Source organism: Puma concolor, chromosome B2 (assembly GCF_028749965.1).
Source record: "Puma concolor isolate L17-30 chromosome B2, mPumCon1.1.hap2, whole genome shotgun sequence".
Taxonomy (NCBI): domain Eukaryota; kingdom Metazoa; phylum Chordata; class Mammalia; order Carnivora; family Felidae; genus Puma; species Puma concolor.
The window spans coordinates 81,936,685-81,956,848 of NC_141671.1; the positions used below are offsets into that span (position 1 = coordinate 81,936,685).

Consider the following 20,164-nt stretch of genomic DNA (forward strand, 5'->3'; position numbering starts at 1 on the left):
TTTTTTTAGAGTTTCTGTGTCTCTGAAGCAGGCTCCAGGCTCCAAGCTGTCAGCAGAGCCCAACGTAGGGCTCCAACTCACGAACTGTGAGAAGATGACTTGAGCCGAAGTCAGACACTCAACCAACTGAGCCATGCAGGTGCCCCTAAATAAATAAATATTTAAATTTTAGCTGAAAGATATATAGAAGCACAGATATATAGATTCAAGGCTTTACAATCAGAGGATCAGATCCAAGGTCTAGTTTAACCACTTTGTAACTTTAAGACATTGAGCACGTTACTTAACCTCTATGAGCACTGATTTCTGCAAGCATAGAATGAGGATAGTCTTTTTTTTTTGTAATGCAGTGGTGTTGTGAGGCTTTAAATGCAAATAGTTAATATAGGAGTTATCTCCCAGTAGGAATTCATATCGCAATGGTGAGTTTTACAATATAAAATATATACAAAATAAAATATATATTGTAAAATACGTATTTAAAATATACATAAATTAAAATATATACAAGTAAATACTTTATATACCTTATACTTTATATATAAAAGTAAATATAAAAGTAAAGTACTTTATATATATATACATATAAAGTAATGTACAACTCCACTAAATACCTCTAACAATTAATTTGAGTGAATGAGTAAAGAATTTCAAATTCAAATGATGGGCTTGAATTCAGAAGTAACAAATCAAACCAACAATAAAATCATTTTCTTGCCTAGCCTAAGAAAGTAAACTATTTGACCCACAGCCATGGATACACTGTTTATAGAGATAGAACAAAGGAGTCTCATTTCTTTATCCCTAAGGAATGACTTTGTAACCAGTTACAAAAAGGCTTTGGAAATAACAGATAACAATCATAGTGACAGACACAACCGAAGAGCCTTTTAATCTTCCCTAAGGGCATATGCTCATCACTACACAGAAAACTGCGCCACAAAATGAGAGAAGTTTCCATGTTATCTGCAGAATTTCTACCACTTTCTATATGAAATTAATAAAGACATACTAACGATAAATCTAGACTTCTATTCTCCCATTTAAAATGCTCAATTTCTTGGGTTGCATGGGTGGCTCAAGTCAGTTAAGCATCCAACTCTTGATTTTGGCTCAGGTCATGACCCCAGGGTCATGGGATCAAGCCCCAAATCAAACTCCATGCTGACATTGAGGAGCCTGTTTGGGATTGCCTCTCTCCTCTCTCTGCTCCTCCCCTTGACAGACTCAAGCGTGTGTATATGTGCATGCCCACTCTCTCTTTCAAAGTAAATAAATATTTTTTAAAGATAAAAAGTAAAATAAAACAAAATAAATTTTATTTTAAAAATAAAATAATTCTCAGGAGCGCCTGGGTGGCTCAGCTAGTTGAGCATCCGACTCAGCTCAGGTCATGACCTAATGGTTTATGAATTCGAGGCCCGTGTCAGGCTTTGTGCTGACAGTTCAGAGCCTAGAGCCCGGAGCCTGCTTTGGATTCTGTGTCTCCCTTGCTCTCTGCCCCTCTCCCGCTTATTCTTTCTCTTTCTCTCAAAAATAAATAAAAACAAAACAAAACAAAATAAAAATAAAATAAAATAAAATTCTCAATTTCTTAATTACTTAGTTTGTTTTTAAGCCAAGAAAAATACAACCAACTTTAGATGCAAATGATTTACCATTATAGCTGATCACATACAATATAAACTATCAAACTCACTAACCAATTTCTTTGTTACTTTTGCTTTGCTTAGGATCATCAATTCTGAATTATTTTACATCAGCTTCATTTTACTTTCTAAAACAAAGATTTTCAAGTTTTGTTAATAACTATTACATTAATAAAAAATTGCAGACATTACATTACAAATGTATTACTACCTATATATGGACACTATACGCACAATACTATGTATCTGATACACATCCAAACACACATACCTGCCTTGGAGTAGGAGTTGATTTTATTGTTGAGTCTCTGCATAAGCAATAATACTGCTTCCAGCTTGTTGACAATCTCCATCGTGATACCTTTACCACCATCTCCAAGACACTTGGGTTTGTAAGTCAGAAGGAAATGACTCCAGGCTCGCAGCACTACTTCTGCGTCGTCAGCACTGATAAGGAGGCTGTCTCTTAAAAGTGCCCTTACAGTGCCTTCCACCTTTTCTAGCAGCTGCCTCCATGGCCGTATAAGATCAACCTGCAATTTCCAGAGCACAAAAACTCATCATAGCCACTGGCCAGAGTCAAATGAACACTCCTTTAAATTAAAAAAAGTGGTTGGGGGGTTGGGGTAGGGGATGCTTGGCTGGCTCTGTTGGTACAGCATGTGACTCTGGATCTTGGGGTCATGAGTTCGAGTCCCACATTGGGTACAGAGATTACTTAAAAAAAGAATAATCCTATTTGTACTCACCAACACAAAAGACCATCAATCAGACCATGGCATTACAGATGTTTTGCCTGCAAATGTGAAGGCAGACCATTTACCTGCTCAAATCCACCTAGAAGCTCCGTAGTGTCCATTGCACTGTTCATAGCCATGATCTTTAACGTGTGACCAGTAAGGTGTGCCAGGAGCTGCACCAGGCTGGTCTTGCCCACAGAGGCTGGCCCCACAAGGATGACCATCCAGCTCATCTGCACACACTTCATAACTGACTCCAGAGACTGTAATGATTGGTGCAGGAGTGACAGTGGATGGCGAGACAGGAGAGGAGCGTAACTGCCACGGGAGAGGACTGAGTAGCCCAGCTGAAAAACACATGCCAGTGAGGTTTTACAAGTGTGCCTAGTAGTGGGAGCAGAGAAAATCATAGAAAATTATAAAAGAATAGAGGATTATCCTGCTTGCCTCACCTGAACATCATAGGGAGTGATGTGAAATAGTCTGGTTCCCATGTATGGGCTGGAATTTGAACTAAACACATTCTTGAATACAGCAATGACCTAAATGAAGATGATAATACAGTCAAAACACAAATGATTTCACCAAATTCTGAGCCAAACCTTCTAGAAGACATGAACAGCAAGAGAGGTCATAAAACTGAGTGAAGACTAGTCACAATTTTCCTATCATTTTGATTTTTCTCTTATAAAAAGGATAGATAACATTTATTTAAATCTTGAAATGAAAGTAAACTGGAACTCAAATAGTAGTCACCTAATCTCAAACTATTTGGGATTCCCATGAGAATGCCCCATAAATTAAAGCCATGGACACTATTGCAAATCTACAGATGAAAAATGAATCTGCTTTCACCATTCAAGATACCACCTAAAAAGAAGTAGAAGAGAATAAAAGTCTGAAGATTATGAAGAAAAATGACCATTTCTTAAGCCTCTACTAATGTACTGACTATTATAGCGGGTGCTTTCAACAGGTTATTTCTGATCCTCATACCCTTGCAAAATAGGTATCATTTCTGCTTTACAGATATGGATAACGGGATTCATGAGAGTTACAGGATTTGTTCATGGTAATTGATTTTAAATCTTGAGGTGGCAGGGCGTCTGGGTGGCTCAGTCATTTAAGCACCCGACTCTGGCTCAGGTCATGATCTCATGGTTTGTGGGTTCGAGCTCCGCAGTGGGCTCTGTGCTGACAGCTCAGAGCATGGAGCCTGCTTCAGATTCTGTCTCCCTCTCTGCCTCTCTCCTGGCTCACAATCTGTCTCTCTCTCTCAAAAATAAAGAAATACTAAAAAAAAAAAAATCTTGGAAGCCAGTTTCATCCCAAAACACCATTTTAGGTTTATAAATATTTACATAGAATGACACTCAAAGTTATCTGATTATTTACATTCATTTATCCCTCCCTTACCAGAAATATGATTAGAAAACTTTGCATTAACCTTACTTATTTGCTGGGTTTCTTCTTTTTTAAAATTTTTTTTTAATGTTTATCTTTGAGAGAGAGAGAGAGAGAGAGAGAGAGAGAGAGAGAGAGACACACACACACACACACACACACACACGCACACACACACACACACAGAGTGCGAATGGGGGAGGGGTAGGGAGAGAGGGAGACACAGAATCTGAAGCAGGCTCCAGGCTCTGAGCTGTCAGCACAGAGCCCCAAGAGGGGCTCAAACTCACAAACCACAAGATCATGACCTGAGCTGAAGTCGGACGCTTAACTGAGCCACTTATGTGTCCCTTTGCTGGGTTTCTTCTAAAGAGGAGTTGGGGCAGGAGGGAAAGATATGGGTGTGTAAAATACACTAATTTAGCCCAGAGCAGCAGGAAAAATTCCAGCCACCCAAAATATGTATACAAAGCTGCATGCTTCTAACAAAGCAATACTCATATTAATCATCATACACTGGACTAAAGTCAGAAAATAAAAATAACAATTATTATAAAATAAGTCATAGAAATAGAATGTACAGTATAGTGACTATAGTTAATATAATACTGTATTACATGGAGTACCTAGGTAGCTCAGTTGGTTAAGCATCCAACTTCGGCTCAGGTCATGATCTCACTGCTCATGAGTTCGAGCCCTCATTGGGCTCTGTGCTAACAGCTCAGAGCCTTACAGCCTGCTTCAGATTCTGTGTCTCGAGGCCTCTCTCTCTGCGTCCCCCACTTCCCCCTCATGCTCGCTCTCTCTCAAAAATAAATAAAAAATAAATATGGGGCGCCTGGGTGGCGCAGTCGGTTAAGCGTCCGACTTCAGCCAGGTCACGATCTCGCGGTCCGTGAGTTCGAGCCCCGCGTCAGGCTCTGGGCTGATGGCTCGGAGCCTGGAGCCTGTTTCCGATTCTGTGTCTCCCTCTCCATCTGACCCTCCCCCGTTCATGCTCTGTCTCTCTCTGTCCCAAAAAAAATAAATAAACATTGAAAAAAAAAATTTAAAAAAATAAATAAATAAATAAATAAATAAAAAATAAATAAACATAGGGGCACTTGGGTGGCTCAGTCAAACATCTGACTCTTGATTTTAGCTCAGGTCATGATCTCATGGTTAGTGGGTTCAAGCCCCGCATCAGGCTCTGCACTGACTACACGGAGCATGCTTGGCATTTTTTCTCTCACTCTCTCTTTGCTTCTCCCCTGCTCTCTCTCTCTCTCTCTCTTAAAAATAATAAACTTTAAAAACTAGTAAAAAAAATTTTAAATAATAATACCATATTATGTATTTGAAAACTACTAAGGGAACAGATTTAAAAAGTTGTCATCAAAAGAGAAAAAGTCTTGGGGCGCCTGGGTGGCTCAGTCGGTTAAGTAGTGTCCAACTCTTGATTTCAGCTCAGGTCATGATCTCACTGTCAGGCTTAGCACTGGGCTTGAAGCCTGCTTAAGATTCTCTTACTCCTTCTCCCTTTGCCCCTCCCCTGCTAGTGCACATGCATGCATACTTTCTCTCTTAAAAATATCAGTAAATAAATAATAAATAAATAAGTAGATAGATAAATAAAGCCTTTTGTAGCTGCGTAAGGTGACAGATGTTACCTAGCCTTATTGTAGTCATCATTTCACAATGCACCCAAATACTGAATCATTGTGTTGTACACCTGAAACTCATGTTATGTGTCAATTATACCTCAACTAAATAAATAAAAGAGTTTCAGAAACATTAGGAAAAAACTGTAAAGATAAAATCATTATCAGTACCAAACATTGACTACGAGTCAAAAAGCAGCATAGGAGAAAGTGCTCCTGTCACATATTTCTGGGTCCAGGTGATTTCTGAGCTTATATTTCCCTCCAAGGCAGAATATAATCTCATCTCCCTGAAAGTCTACCAAAATTAAAATTAAAAATGCTTTCACAATGTAGTTGGTTTAGTTTTATAAAGTCAGACTCAATTTACTCAAATTCTTCCAGCTTTTACAAGTCTTTCTCCTATTATTATTTTTCACTTTTTTGGGTGTGTGAATTACAATAACTGAATCAGAAAGTGATGGAAATCTTCCACACTCTACAGTAACATACTATCTGAATAATATCAATTATCCAAAAATTGGCCAGTGTCTGGCCACAATAGATATACTATAATTTAGTTAATGAATGAAGAAAATAAAATACCAGCTAATAGTATATGAATTATATATAACAGAGTTGTAAAAAAATAAAAATAAAAAAATACTGGGTGAATATTTTGTCTTAATATACTGACCAAAAGCCACTTGCACATAATGAATGAGTTAACATTTAGCTACAATTGCGATGTAGAAGTGCTGGCTCTACTATTTACTATAGGTGATACCCCATGACTAAGAGCATTGGATCCTCACTATTCAGAGGTCATGATAGTGCCTCCTACCTGCAGCTATTATGAGTATCTTGTGAGATCAGACTTTAAATACCACAAGGCAAAATGAACACATTATTAGTTTATTAGGCTAGGAATTCTAGTGTTACTCCATTTACGAAGGGATATTTTTATTGCCAATGAGATACAGAATACCCTCTTATAGATCTAATTATATTTTCTAGATAAAATACTTTGTAATTCAAAGTTTATTTAAAAACAGAAAACCCTCCTTCTCTACTTGAGTATCACCTATCTCCTCCTGTTTCTCTCCTTTATGCCTAGAAAGATGAAGACCTAATTCTTTTTTTTTAATTTATTGTCAAATTGGCTTCCATACAACAGCCAGTGCTCATCCCAACAAGTGCCCTCCTCAATGCCCATCACCCACTTTCCCCTCTCCCCCACCCCTCAAGGACCTAGTTCTTTATTACTGGAGGGCAATATTGCTTTAACAAGGTTTGCAATATTTGGAATTCAGATGGATAAGCAAATTGTGTACTCAAAAGCAAACTAATACATCACGCAGAAACTTAGAAAGGTGCACTTTGAGACTTTGAAGTCAGTGAACATCTGGTCTGTTTAACTTTTAAATTCTAAGCAGCTTTGGGGTGCCTGGGTGGCTCAGTGAGTTAAGTGGCCGACTTCAGCCGAGGTCATGATCTCACAGTTCGTGAATTCGAGCCCCACGTCGGGCTCTGTGCTGACAGCTCAGAGCCTGGGGCCTGTTTCAGATTCTGTGTCTCCCCCTCTCTCTGCCCTTCCCCTGCTTGCATGCGCGCTCTCTCTCTCTCTCTCTCTCTCTCTCTCAAAAATAAACATTTAAAAATTAATTAATTAATTAATTCTAAGCAGCTTTACTGTGTTGAATGTTATGAGTGAGTATGCCCTTTCTCTCTCTTAGGAAGAAATCAACTTTCAGATGGAAAGAAACCCAAAGAATAGTAAGAAACTCACCTTTTCCTTGTCTTCCTTGGTTCTCATTCTTTCACCATAGACCAAAAACACATGCTGACCAGGATCATAACACCCAGGGGACTGGTCAACCAGCATCAACTGACACCAGCGGAAAAGGTCCCGAAGGTTGAATTCCCAGGGTCCTCCTTTTTGCCCCCATTTCTTTTCAACAGTCACTTCGTGATCAATCTAAAAAGAAAACACTATTATTGGGAAACATGTCCCACTGGTAGGCACTGTATTAAGTACTATAAGGCATGCATAATCTGAAACAGAAATTAGCAGGTTTGATACAAATGTCTCCTTCACCCAACGCAGACATCTAAACCAGAAATACTGAGTATTAACCTGATATACAAAATAGATCTGAATTACTATAATCCTCAGATGATTAGTTTATTCCACTAGAAACTGGGACAATTCAATGTGCTTTATTTTTAAAAAGACTGGTAAATTTGATAGTGTCCCACGATGAAATGATAGTTCAATTACAGCCATCAAAACAAAGGACAGTTAATACAAGTAGGTACTTACTTGGTTGTTGAAAGCAACCATCTTCTTAACAATATTTTTGTCAATGGCTGGAAACAGAGTACTGGCAATGAATTCCATGTCAACTACTGTAAGGGGATCCACAAAGACCTACAGAATCCAAAAATAACATGAAGAAAGGCTACAGCATCTCTTCACCAAACACCAGAAATGACTACCACCTATGATGCAAAGTTTTTATTTAACACCAAGGTATCAAACCTCATTTTATATATAAAAATTCAGTTACAGAAATCTATTTTTTTGCATTTTAACATACAGAATCACATAAAATATTTTAAACACTTTACACAGAGGTGTTGGTAGTGTTGTTAGCTCCACTCTACTGAATTAAAGAAAAAAAAGATAACATACCACTTTTTTAAAGTATATTTTTTAAGTATATTTGTTTTTTTTTTTTTTAATTTCCTATCATTATGTAATAATGCCCTCAGAATTCTAGATGGTAGGGCATATGAGCAGTTACTTCAAAATCCCTTCAACTTTTCAATATATTTGATATTTTTCATAATAAATTATTCTGAAAAGATACTCTAATTCTTAATTGTCAACAGAAAAGGACATTAAAGAAAGCTAACATCTAGGGCCATTTACAAACCTCTAGGCTAGTCAAAATTTGGCAAATAAATGTTAAAACAAGTAAGCATACATACACACAACTCCTATCTCTGTAAATGAGAATAAAGGCAGTAAGAAAACACACCAAATGTTAATAATGATTGACCCTTATATGGAGAATACTGGATTTTATTTTTCCCTTTTCTTTAACTACAATGCATTATTTTCATCATTAAAAAATCTCAATGTTTTGGGGTGCCTGGGTGGCTCAGTCAGTTAAGCTTCTGACTTTGGCTCAGGTCATGAATGACCTCACGATTTGTGGGTTTGAGCCCCATACTGGGCCCTGCACTGACAGTTCAGAGCCTAGATCCTGCTTCGGATTCTGTGTCTTCCCTCTCTCTGTCCCTCCCCCGCTCGCACTGTCTCTGTCTCTCAAAAATAAATAAATATTAAAAAAAAAATTTTAAAACTTCCATGTTTTCATACATCACACAGATACCTAGAAAGGTCAAATACTGGCCTTTATCCTGAGCACAGTAATAGAAATCTTAGAGGAATGGTGACCTTACTCTCCACTAACTGATAACACATCAGGTCCTCTAGGACTTAAAACAAAGGGACTCACAGCAGGAGGGAAGTGATGATGGGAACTGGATGCATTAGTGTTTGTCATATAAAGACATGGAATTGAGAAATACATCATTAAACTGAAGCTCTCTCATTCTTATAATGAGCATCCTAATAGCTACATGCCAGCAGTCTTATCACCCCCAACACTCCACCTTTGGTCTCCATGGCAACAGCAAATCTTACCTGAGTGAATCTGTTAAGGAAAGATCTTGGCAAGCCCTTCCTCCCACCTCCTTGTCTAAAGGGATTCTGACACCCAAAAATCTTCGTCTTTTCATGCTGTACTTGAAAGCTCATTCCTAACTCAGGAACATAAATTTCTCCTCGGTGGTCAAAACAAGCATTGAGTCCTTCCAATACAGACTGAGAAGCCAGGTTGAGCTATTTGAAGAAAGTGCACACATTTATTACATACACTGTATAACTATAACAAAAAGCAGAGGAATAATAGGCACAAAAGTAGAATAAGTGTTATCTTCAGGAGGAGGAAGCCAAGTATATTCATCTTATTATTTCATATATATGTGGTAGAGACATCTGAAGGATATAAACTGACAGTAACTTAAGTAAATTGAATACTCAGACTGAATTTTTAAAAAAGCAGTTAAAATCTTCTCTAAAATTACACTGTATCCACTGTATTCACCTATATGGACCCATCCCGTAAATCATAGCTTTCAAAAAAAAAAACATGCCAACACACAGATCTCACTTTTGCACTCTGAGATCTTTAAAGATGAAGACAGCTCTCTACATATTTAAAAAAGTATCTTTCCCAGAACAAATACTGACTGAAATCTCCAAATGGGCTTCAAAGTCATGATATAAACCACATTAATGGATAGACATAACTAACTTCCACTAAGAGTTTTGTGAACAAGAACAAATACAAGGAGTTTCTGTGCCAAAAATGAAAATAGCTGAATGGAGGTCTTCAGATGCTGACTTCAGAGCTCAGGGATGTGAAGTGTGATAGTTTTTAGGTAACATGGACAAATTCAACTGGGAAAATGTGAAATCAATAAAATGCAAATGGACCAGAAAAACCCAGACTATATTATACCAGAATTTAAAGTATCATGTTTATAGAAGCACTCAAAAGCACAAATTCCACTGAATATTCCCAAACAGGTCAAGTTCTAAAAGCTGCTCTTAAATGGGACTGCAGTCAAGAATGCCTTGGGTACCTAGATGCATTTCCACCCAGTAGGAAAATGGTCTCAAGCCTTAAGCTTTAAAACTAGGCATTTTTTCTTTTCTGGCTAAAGAATTTAATACTATCAGACATCTTCTAAAAACTGAGGTGGATGGGTGGTCCACATGACAGCTCCTTCTCCTTAATATCTCCTCCATGGTAAGTAAGCAGCAGCTCAGCTGAAAAGAAATACCACAGTCTGCCCTCCAGCTTCAGATTCCAAAGGAATCTTGTGACCAGACACACTGGCCCACAGTCTTAAATTTTTTATTTTTGTGCATCACTTTTCTCTATCTCCAGTGCCTGTCAGTCACTAAGATCCAGCATTTATCACAGGTATCATGAGGGGCTCCATTCTTCTACTCATCCATTTATCTAACATACACATGTACCACTGACCGTTTTCTCAGCATTTTTTGTATGTCTCTTAAGACAACTTAAGAGACATGGGTGCCTGGGTGGCTCAGTCAGTTAAGGGTCCAACTTTGGCTCAGGTCAAGATCTCACGGTTCATAAGTTTGAGCCCCGAGTCAGGCTCTGTACTGACAGCTCTGAGCCTACTTCTAATTCTGTCTCCTTCTGTCTCTCTCTGCCCCTTCCTCACTCACTCTTGCTCACTGTCTCAAAAATAAACATTACCAAAAAAAAAAAAAAAAAAGACAAGAGATAGTTTTTCTCTAGTAGCTGGCTTACAAAAGCCGGGGTTTGTAGCTTGTATACACAGGGGCTTCTATATGTGCTTTGCGATAAGTGACTTTTCTCATTCTTAAAAGAGACCATGAAGGATTTTTCTTCATTAGAGAATTTGTCTTTACTAGCAAAAAAGCATGACAACCCACTGAGATATGCCCTAGAAACAAGAAAAGTACAACTGCTCTTCCCATTGTGACCCTATACTTGGAACAACAAACCTCTCACCTCATCCAACACAACCCAATGGCCTGCCTTCAGAGCCGCCAGCAAAGGGCCATCCCGCCAGGCAAACTCTCCTCCCTTGCCACCTTCAACAGGTAGATCTGCTCCAAACAGGTCTGTGATGTCCTTTAAGAGGGGGTAGAAAGGAGGAAAACATTACATTAAAAAATTTACTAGATCCCAAGACCTTAAGTCTAACCTGATAAATTCTTGAGCCTTATGCTACTTTTCCTTTTTATACCCACCACAACAGAACTAATCAACCTAGCACTCTGTACCAGGAGCTCAGACATGCCCTCAAAAACCTTTTTGTCACAATACTGCAAGTATCAATGGACTGGAGTTGGAGCTCTATATCAGCAGTTCTCAACTGTGGCTATACTTGGAAATTAATTAGTGAGCTTTAAAGACAAAAAACAAAACAAAGACCAATAACAACGTCCAGGGAGTCTCATTTGTCACCTCTTGTCCCATTATTTCCTAAGACTGTTTAAAGGCCATTTTATTTCTACTAATTTTTCCCTTTTAGAAATGACAAAAAACAAGGTTATAATATACACTGAATTGGGTAACTATCTCTCAAAAGACAACTAGAATAAAGCATCTAGAGGGGAACAAGATTACAGATATCAGCTATTAACGAACCTAAAAGCAGACTTAATTTGAAGGTCATGTTGGTGTGGTCTTTACCACCATGAAATATCTGAGGTACTGAAAATGTCCTAACTATTTCTGAATAAGAAACTCTATAAACAGATACAAACATTACTCCCTACACTCATCCTCATCAGCTATAGAATGACTAAGCTTACCGTCTGTTCTGACAAGTTGATTCGAACAAGGATGTTGCCTGAAGCCTTTGCTAATGCTGTCACCAAACTTGTCTTGCCAACACCAGGAGAGCCCTCCAGGAGAATGGGTTTATTCAATTTTGTAGCTCTTAAGAGCCTCTGGGCATTCATAGCAGTGGTGCCTGCACTGAGTGCATAGTCAGCAATATTATTCCTGTGAAGGACAGGTCCTTAAGTAGAGAAAAGAAAAGCCACATAGAAGATGAATATCAGCAAATCATATATACATGTCAAGCCAAGATTTTAAGAACCTACCAAGCAGACTTTCAGTCAGTGAAGTACCATCTGTGATGAAAATGCTCAACCCTATTTCAACACTTCACCACTTTTAGATTCATTAACTGCTTTAAAGCAATAGCCAGTAGCACACGTTCTTCAACTGTGCCTACTACTCAGATCTCTCCAGCTCTTACACCTATGCATATACTTAGGTCTATGCATACATACATAGGTCTTACTGCAAGCACACTTTTCCTTTCACAACCTACACCTGGAATTACTTCAAGTACTTGTACAATTTACCTTTATAAATTGGTATCTTCCTAAAAATCAAGTGTATGCTAGGTGTATTGGCCACATGGTTCCATATAGGCAATTTCATCCAATGTTTTTAGGTCACCAAGACAATTCAGGATGCATCTTTAACCCATAATGTAACTATAATGCAGGCTAATAACAGTTTTATAGGGCTTAACATCTGTACTACTATGTCTCCTGGAATAAACTTTTCATATACCAATCTGGAGGGCTAGGAAAACATCTATTACACCCCAGCTATGGAAGCAGAAGCAAGGACCACTTCAGTCCCCTGCCACTAAACATATAGCTCCTACATGAGAATTAAATACTATGACAATGACTTAGGGAACTTAAATCATTGATGCACCACCAGGGATGAAGAGTAGTACTGAAGAGGGAGAGAGAAAAGGGCTATACTCCATTCGGTCAGGTACCTGGGCTGATTTTGTTCACCAATGAACCCCCAGTAACTGCCACTCTATGCATTTCAGACACTCAACAATTATTAATGTAGGGAGGGAGGAAGGGACAAGAAACAGATGACCCTGCTAGACAAGCAACAATCTTATTCATTCATTCATCCATTCACTCCATCAACAGACATTTTCTGAATGCCTGGGATTGCTCATGTCAGGTGCCAGGGAGAGGAAGATGAGTGACCCAAGTCCTCAACAGTTCACAAAACTGTTTTTGTAAGCAGGGATGAGGGTCATCCTCATGATGATACACCCTGGGCTGAATTATCACTATAGGAAAGCTCTTGTTTTAAGCACCAAATAAAAAATAAATGCATTTTATAAGACATTTTATTCATAGATTAAAAACTATACTTTCCCCTATTTTTATGTGCCAGTTATGTATTTTTAATCATTCATGCAATTATGATTGGTTATGCCAAGTCAGATTCTAATTCAGATAACTAGTTTGAAAATAATCAGAAGTAGGATACACTAAAGTCACAACAAAAGTGAAGTACCCATGATCTATAAGAAGAGAACCTTCATTTATTTAAAATCATTCTTACCCCTTGGTATAAAAAATGGATGAATTCCCCAAAGGTTATCTATTCCAGTAAATTCTTTGGCCTTGAGTCTGTCATAAATCTTCAATTCATTTTTCTGACACTCTGTAAGTCTCACTATTTTGGAAAGTTTCTTGATTAGGAATTTCAGACATTCTTTGCGAGCCAAGAGAGCTGTACCAAACCCTGAGGAAGTTACCCCTAAAATAGAGAGGATCAGACCATCAAACAACAGTTTGACACCAAGCTTCCCAAATATGTACACATCAGGAGCTCTTGGGCAGTTTCCAGGGGAAATTAAACCTTAGCTGAAGCATACCCAAAATATGATTGCTAGTGTAAATAGTCCAAAGGCAAAAGGTCTGCCCCTCCCATCCCAATAATTTACAGATTAGCAGCAGCTTATTCAGTAAAGCACCATGTACTCCATGATAAGTCAGTCTGGAGGAAGGAGTAATTAATGTGGTACTAGTGATCATTTTGGTTTATATCTCTAATCTTCACTGTTGAAAAAACAGAACTTAGTGAAATTTAAGAAATTGTAGTACACTTAAAAAAAACTAAAGGATTCAGGCCCATTCAATATAAATGACTATTCATGTTAAGAATTACCCAGTCCTCAGTCCTTTAGGAGCAAGGACATTTCCAACAATCTTCTTTTTCTTCATAATCACTTATCACTTCACATTTACCAGTTACCCTGGACTATAATCAATGTGAAGCTTCAGCCTATCTTTTACATCAACCACCTCTCAAAAAGAGTAAAAAGAAAAGAAAATCTATTCTGGGTCTTGGAAATGCTAGAGTTAAGTGATTTTACAAAGTATCTGGGTCAGAGGTCAGAGGTTTGGGCTTATTCCATTTCTTTCTCCCCACTACCCTAACCTCCTTGTCCCCACACCAGCTAACAGACAACATACCTGAACCTATTCCATCTATGTACACCAGGCATGCAGCATGGACAAAAGATGTCACAGTGGAGATGGTCTCTGGCCGTTTCAAAGCAGCTTCCTCCCCCATTGTGTTCATGAAGTTAACCCAGGACAGGATATCTCTGATACTGACCACACACCTTCGGCCAAATTCCTGGTGGGTCAGCCATTCAATGAAATCCAGCATCACCTCAGCTATGTCAGCCCCTAAGACACAAGGAAGTAAAAAGCAATTTGGAACTGGTTGTAATAAAACACTACAAAATAGGGGTTTGTAATGGAGGGCCCAGAAATGACCTAAAAGAGGTCTGTGCTTCATGAGATTATATGCAAATTTTTGTGAATGTACATTACTGCTTTTTCTAAGGAGAGGGGGTCCATAGCTTTACTACATTCCCAAGGGGTTCATGAATAGCATACCATACCTACCAAAAAAGAAAAATCACCTTGAGAATTACAGCCTAAGATGGAGCCCTGAAAACTACTCAAAGAAAGTATTCATTTGGTTCCTGTTCAGATACAATTTTTAAGTTAAGACACAATGATTTTAGAAAATACATAAATTTTATTGTATTTTAAACTGATCCACTGGAATGGGGATGCCACATTTTCAGTGGCATTTAGTTCAGGCTTTTTCTTTTATTAAATTGATGCATCCCTCAGAATTCAGCAAATTAGAGGATTCATAAATTTTGTTCCATGATTTAAGTTAAAGTATTCTAATTATCACAATTTCATATTGTAAAATATTTGGAAATAAAATGCTTCTTAAGTAATGTAGATTTAAAGCAAAGACAATTTGTGGTGTCCGGGTGGCTCAGTTGATTAAGTGTCCTACTCTTCATTTTAGCTCATGATCTCACAGTTTCCTGAGTTCAAGCCCCTGTCAGGCTCTGCGCTGGGCATGAAGCCTGCTTAAGATTCTCTCTCTCCCTCTCATGAGGGCTCTGTCCAAAAAAAAAAAAAAAAAAAAAAAAAAAAAGGCAGAGCAAAGCCAAGCCAATTAAATTTAGTAAGGCACTTTATGGAACTTCTGAAGCCAACAGTAAACATTTATCTAGTAAGTAGGAATACCAAAAATGTATTTTAAAAAAAGAAAATATGATGAGGAGGAATCATCACTGCTATAATATAAAGTAGACCATTCAGCAATAGGCTTCAAGGCTACACTGCGAATTACTTAGAAAAAAACTAGCTACAGAAAAAAAACACAAATGTTTACAAGACGTAATTGACAATCTGATCCATTGTTAGAGGGGAATTAAACCATCACTATTGAACAGAATTTCATCAGCTAAGGTAGATGGGTTCATATAGGGATTTTTTATAACAAATATTAAAAGGTAACCAAATATAGAAACCCATGTTAAAAATATATAATAATAAATGCTAATGTGTAAAATGACTAGGTTGGCTCAGTTGAGCATGCAACTTTTGATCTCGCATGCTCGTGCGGGATCATGAGTTTGAGCCCCACATTGGGTATAGAGATTACTTTAAAAAATAAAATAAAATAAAAATAAAATTAAAATAAAATGATTGGCATTTTAAAAAAATGTATCATAGAAAATGCTCATCACTAATAAAGAAAATGAAACTTTAGCTTATTCATTAAAGTAACAAGGATAAAACAATGGATTTCATTATATTTAGAAAAAAAAAGAAAACTCCATGTTAAACTATCCCAAGCATGCACATTTACTAAGCTGCTGGTAGAATTATGAATGGGACCATCCTTCTGGAGAGCAACCTGGCCATAACCAATGAGAACTATGAATTTCCTTATTTCCACTTTTAGAAATACAACTCAAGGAAATAATTCTAAAAAATGTCATTTTAACGAAAACACAGTATCTTTAGATGTACTGTGGTAAGAGTGTGAGACTAAGAAAGGCCCACATGCCCTTCAGAGGTCATTAAAAAAACAAAACAAAACATTGACTTAATGGAATCTTTTCTGCTTAATTCATACTGTGGATGTATAGATAAAATTACTACTATAACTTGTGAACAAAAGTCCTACAGAGAGTAAGTAGAACTCAGGGGTACTTATATTCTTATTTAGATAATGCAGTAAGTATATCTTGAGTATTCTCAGCAGGATCAGAATTCAATTCAGAATTCATAATTAGTTGAAATATTAGATCCATTAAATCTTATGTATCTTTTTTTTTTTTTCAACGTTTTTTTTTTATTTATTTTGGGACAGAGAGAGAGTATGAACGGGGGAGGGGCAGAGAGAGAGGGAGACACAGAATCGGAAACGGGCTCCAGACTCTGAGCCATCAGCCCAGAGCCCGACGCGGGGCTCGAACTCACGGACCACAAGATCGTGACCTGGCTGAAGTCGGACGCTTAACCGACTGCGCCACCCAGGCGCCCCTTATGTATCTTTATGAAGAAAACCTGGAGGGGCGCCTGGGTGGCTCAGTCGGTTGGGCGTCCGACTTTGGCTCAGGTCACGATCTCATGGTCCGAGAGTTCGAGCCCCACACGGGCTCTGTGCTGACAGCTCAGAGCCTGGAGCCCGTTTCAGATTCTGTGTCTCCCTCTCTCTCTACCCCTCCCCTGTTCATGCTCTGTCTCTGTGTCAAAAATAAATAAACGTTAAAAAAAAAAAAAAAAGAAAACCTGGAAATAAAATCTTTACTTAGTTTCCCATTTTATAAATTTTTTTAACATTATTTTTGAGAGACAAGACAGAGCATGAGCAAGTGAGGAACAGAGAGACAGGGAGACAGAGAATCTGAAACAGGCTCCAGGCTCTGAGCTGTCATCACAGAGCTCAACGCAGGGCTCAAACCCACAAACCATGAGATCATGACCTGAGCCGAAGGTGAACGCTTAACAGACTGAGCCACCCAGGCATCCCTCTAGTTTCCCATTTTATCCTGCACAGTTTTTTGCCCTTTTTAAAAAAGTTTATTTATTTTTGAGAGAGAGAATGAGAGAGCGCATGGAGAAGGGGAGGGGCAGAGAAAAAGGGAGAAAGAATCCCAAGTAGGCTCTGTACTGTCAGCATGGAGCCTGATGCAGGGCTCGACCTCACAAACAGTGAGATCATGACCTAAGCCAAAATCAAGAGTTGGATGCTTAATCACTGAGTCACCCAGGCGCCCCTATACTGCAGTTTGTTAAATCCTTTTTTTTTTTTTTTAAACGTTTATTTATTTTTGAGACAGAGAAAGACAGAGTGTGAGAAGGGGAGGGGCAGAGAGAGAGGGAGACACAGAAGCCGAAGCAGGCTCCAGGCTCTGAGCTGTCAGCACACAGCCCAACACGGGGCTCGAACTCACAAACTGCAAGATCATGACCCGAGCCGAAGTTGCTCGCCCAACCAACTGAGCCCAGCCAGGTGCCCCCAAATAGCCTATTTTCTTACATCTATTTGTTCCCATTTCTCTATCTCCTCTTCTCCTTTTAACATGCCAACATATATACACTGCTAATGTCCTATACAACACCTCTCATTCCCAACATACAATCCCCTCCACCTCATAACCACCATTACAACCTGTACCAACTGAAAAAACTCACCTTTATGATCTATTTTGCCCAGAGACAATCCTGGACGAAGGTTATGGCTGATAATCTGAATTAAATCTTCACGACCTGTGCTTTGTGGGCACCATATTTCTGTAAACCTGTTTCTTAAGGCAGGAGACAACTACAAGAAACAAAAATTTCAATATGAATGGATACTTATGAGGAAAGTTAGAGAACAAATCCTTTGAAGAAATGTTAGCTGTGAGTCTAACAAATACCAAATGCTCCTCTTATTATCTCTACTAGTAGGTACAATTTATTAAAGGTCTACTTTGTCCTGGCTCCTTCCATATGTCATCTCATTAATCTCCACCACACCCCCCAACACCATATTCCCATCACTTTCTTTATAGACATACAGAACTTCAAGGTTTTATAGAGTAAATGGTGTAAGTTGAATCCTAGCCCCAGTGGGTGATTCCCAAACCTGAATACTTTCCCCTAAGCAAAGGCCATTCCTTTACCTTCAGTTACAAAACCAATGTTTTAGAGAAAACAAATGCTATTGTGCGATAAGGGGAGAGCTGTCTGAAGTCAGAGAAAACATCTTCTAAGTGGCTCAAAGAGGAACAGCCAAATTAGTAAGGAGGTACATATTTTACCTCTTGCATAACAAAGAATTGTTAGTTCTTCCAGTCTTCCAGTCTTATGGATTCCTCTTACCCTTCCCCTATTAATAAGCATTTACAATGCCACATATGCACATAACTATTAGTTTATCATTGCTTGCCTATAACTTGATAAGCTCCATCCATCTATCTGGCCTACTGCAACAGGACCAGGAGCAATGCCTATACCCAGGAGCAGCTCAACCAAGACCCAGTGAATGTGTGAGTGTTCCCTGTTGCCATCCTAAACAAGCAGTGCTTCTGGTCTTCAGCATTCTACCTCACTCTGCTTGCTAGGTGTGCCAAAACAATAAAGAGCTTTCCCTTAGGTAAAAGTTGGCAATCTTTTTCTAAGAAAAACTTAAACTATCTTAACCTAAGCTAACACACACAATGTCAAAATCAGATCTTTCTACGGGATTTCCATTTGCCAAGGAACCATTTTGTTTTGTTTTTTTTTAATGTTTATTTAATTTTGAGAAAGAGACAGAGTGCAATTGGCAGGGGGAGGGAGACAGAATCCAAAGCGGGTTCCAGGCTCTGAGCTGTCAGCACAGAGCCCAACAAAGAGCTCGAACTCACGAACTGTGAGATCATGACCTGAGCCAAAGACAGACGCTTAGCCGACTGAGCCACCCAGCCAACCCAGGAACCAGTTTTCACATTATGTTTGAAGCTGTGATATACTTTATTACGTCTCTTAAGAACATTTCAAGAGGCACAGCAATAATCTTTCTTGTTACACTACAGAGGAAAATCAAGCCCAAAACATCATGTTCACATTTCAGGGGTATCCACCAAATTACCAAGATTTTTAATTACTTTCATTCACAATCAACCTCCGTTCTCATCATCCCTGACCTATCACCACATTACCATTTTCCTAACTCTAACAGACCAGGATCGACACAGAGGAAGACTTCTCTACTGAGAGGCTTCATGAACCTGAAAGCTATGGTGTTCAGGGTATTGGATCCTGGCTGAATCCTAACACTACCCCCCATGAACAGAAGGAACTGCTTTCCACCCTTTCCTTTACCAATAGTCTAAGCATAACCCACAAATCCTTAGAGAGAACAGATAGGCTCCACTTGCAAAACCAGAAGAGGTTCCTGGCTGCAACATTTTTGTCACTCTAAAATCACTCAAAGCCATACTCCTGTTTAAGAAAGGAGACTCCAGAAGCAGAGTTTAAGATTAAATTAAAAAGATTAAATTTCAGTTTCGGAGCAGTGGGCGGCTCAGTCAGTTGAGCGTCTGACTCTAGATATCAGGTAAGTCAGGATCTCACTGTCATGAGATTAAGCCCCGTGTTGGGCTCTGTGTTGAGTGGAGCCTTCTTGGGATTCTCTCTCTCTGCCTCTCTCCTGCTGGTACCCTCTCTTGTGCATGTGTGAGCTCTCTCTCTCAAAATAAACTTTAAAAAAATAGATTAAATTTCAGTTTCATCTTTTCTCATCCATGAAAGTAGGAAAATAACTTTCAGTCAAAGTTCTTGTGAGAATTTGTTATGGTAACATATGTAAAGAGTTGAGTTGGGCAAAGCGACTGACACAATGAAATTTCAGACACATACACACCATGAGATGTAAAAATAAGGAAATGTTTTTGTCAGACTTCATTTTTGTAATAA

The 20,164-nt window shown here is 38.6% G+C and overlaps 1 protein-coding gene across 2 annotated transcripts in view; it reads right to left on the reverse strand.

Annotated features, from left to right (window-relative positions):
• MDN1 (midasin AAA ATPase 1) overlaps positions 1-20,164 on the reverse strand; it is a 172,963-nt gene that overhangs the window by 78,073 nt on the left and 74,726 nt on the right. For both annotated transcript variants that reach the window (XM_086707409.1, XM_086707408.1), the window contains exons 33-43: positions 17,915-18,044; positions 14,366-14,584; positions 13,449-13,646; positions 11,867-12,075; positions 11,058-11,180; positions 9,128-9,325; positions 7,736-7,843; positions 7,202-7,390; positions 2,842-2,931; positions 2,473-2,736; positions 1,921-2,182 (exon numbers count right to left, since the gene is read on the reverse strand). In XM_086707409.1, coding sequence (XP_086563535.1) covers positions 1,921-2,182; positions 2,473-2,736; positions 2,842-2,931; positions 7,202-7,390; positions 7,736-7,843; positions 9,128-9,325; positions 11,058-11,180; positions 11,867-12,075; positions 13,449-13,646; positions 14,366-14,584; positions 17,915-18,044 — 1,990 coding nt within the window. The remainder of the gene's footprint in view (positions 1-1,920; positions 2,183-2,472; positions 2,737-2,841; positions 2,932-7,201; positions 7,391-7,735; positions 7,844-9,127; positions 9,326-11,057; positions 11,181-11,866; positions 12,076-13,448; positions 13,647-14,365; positions 14,585-17,914; positions 18,045-20,164) is intronic.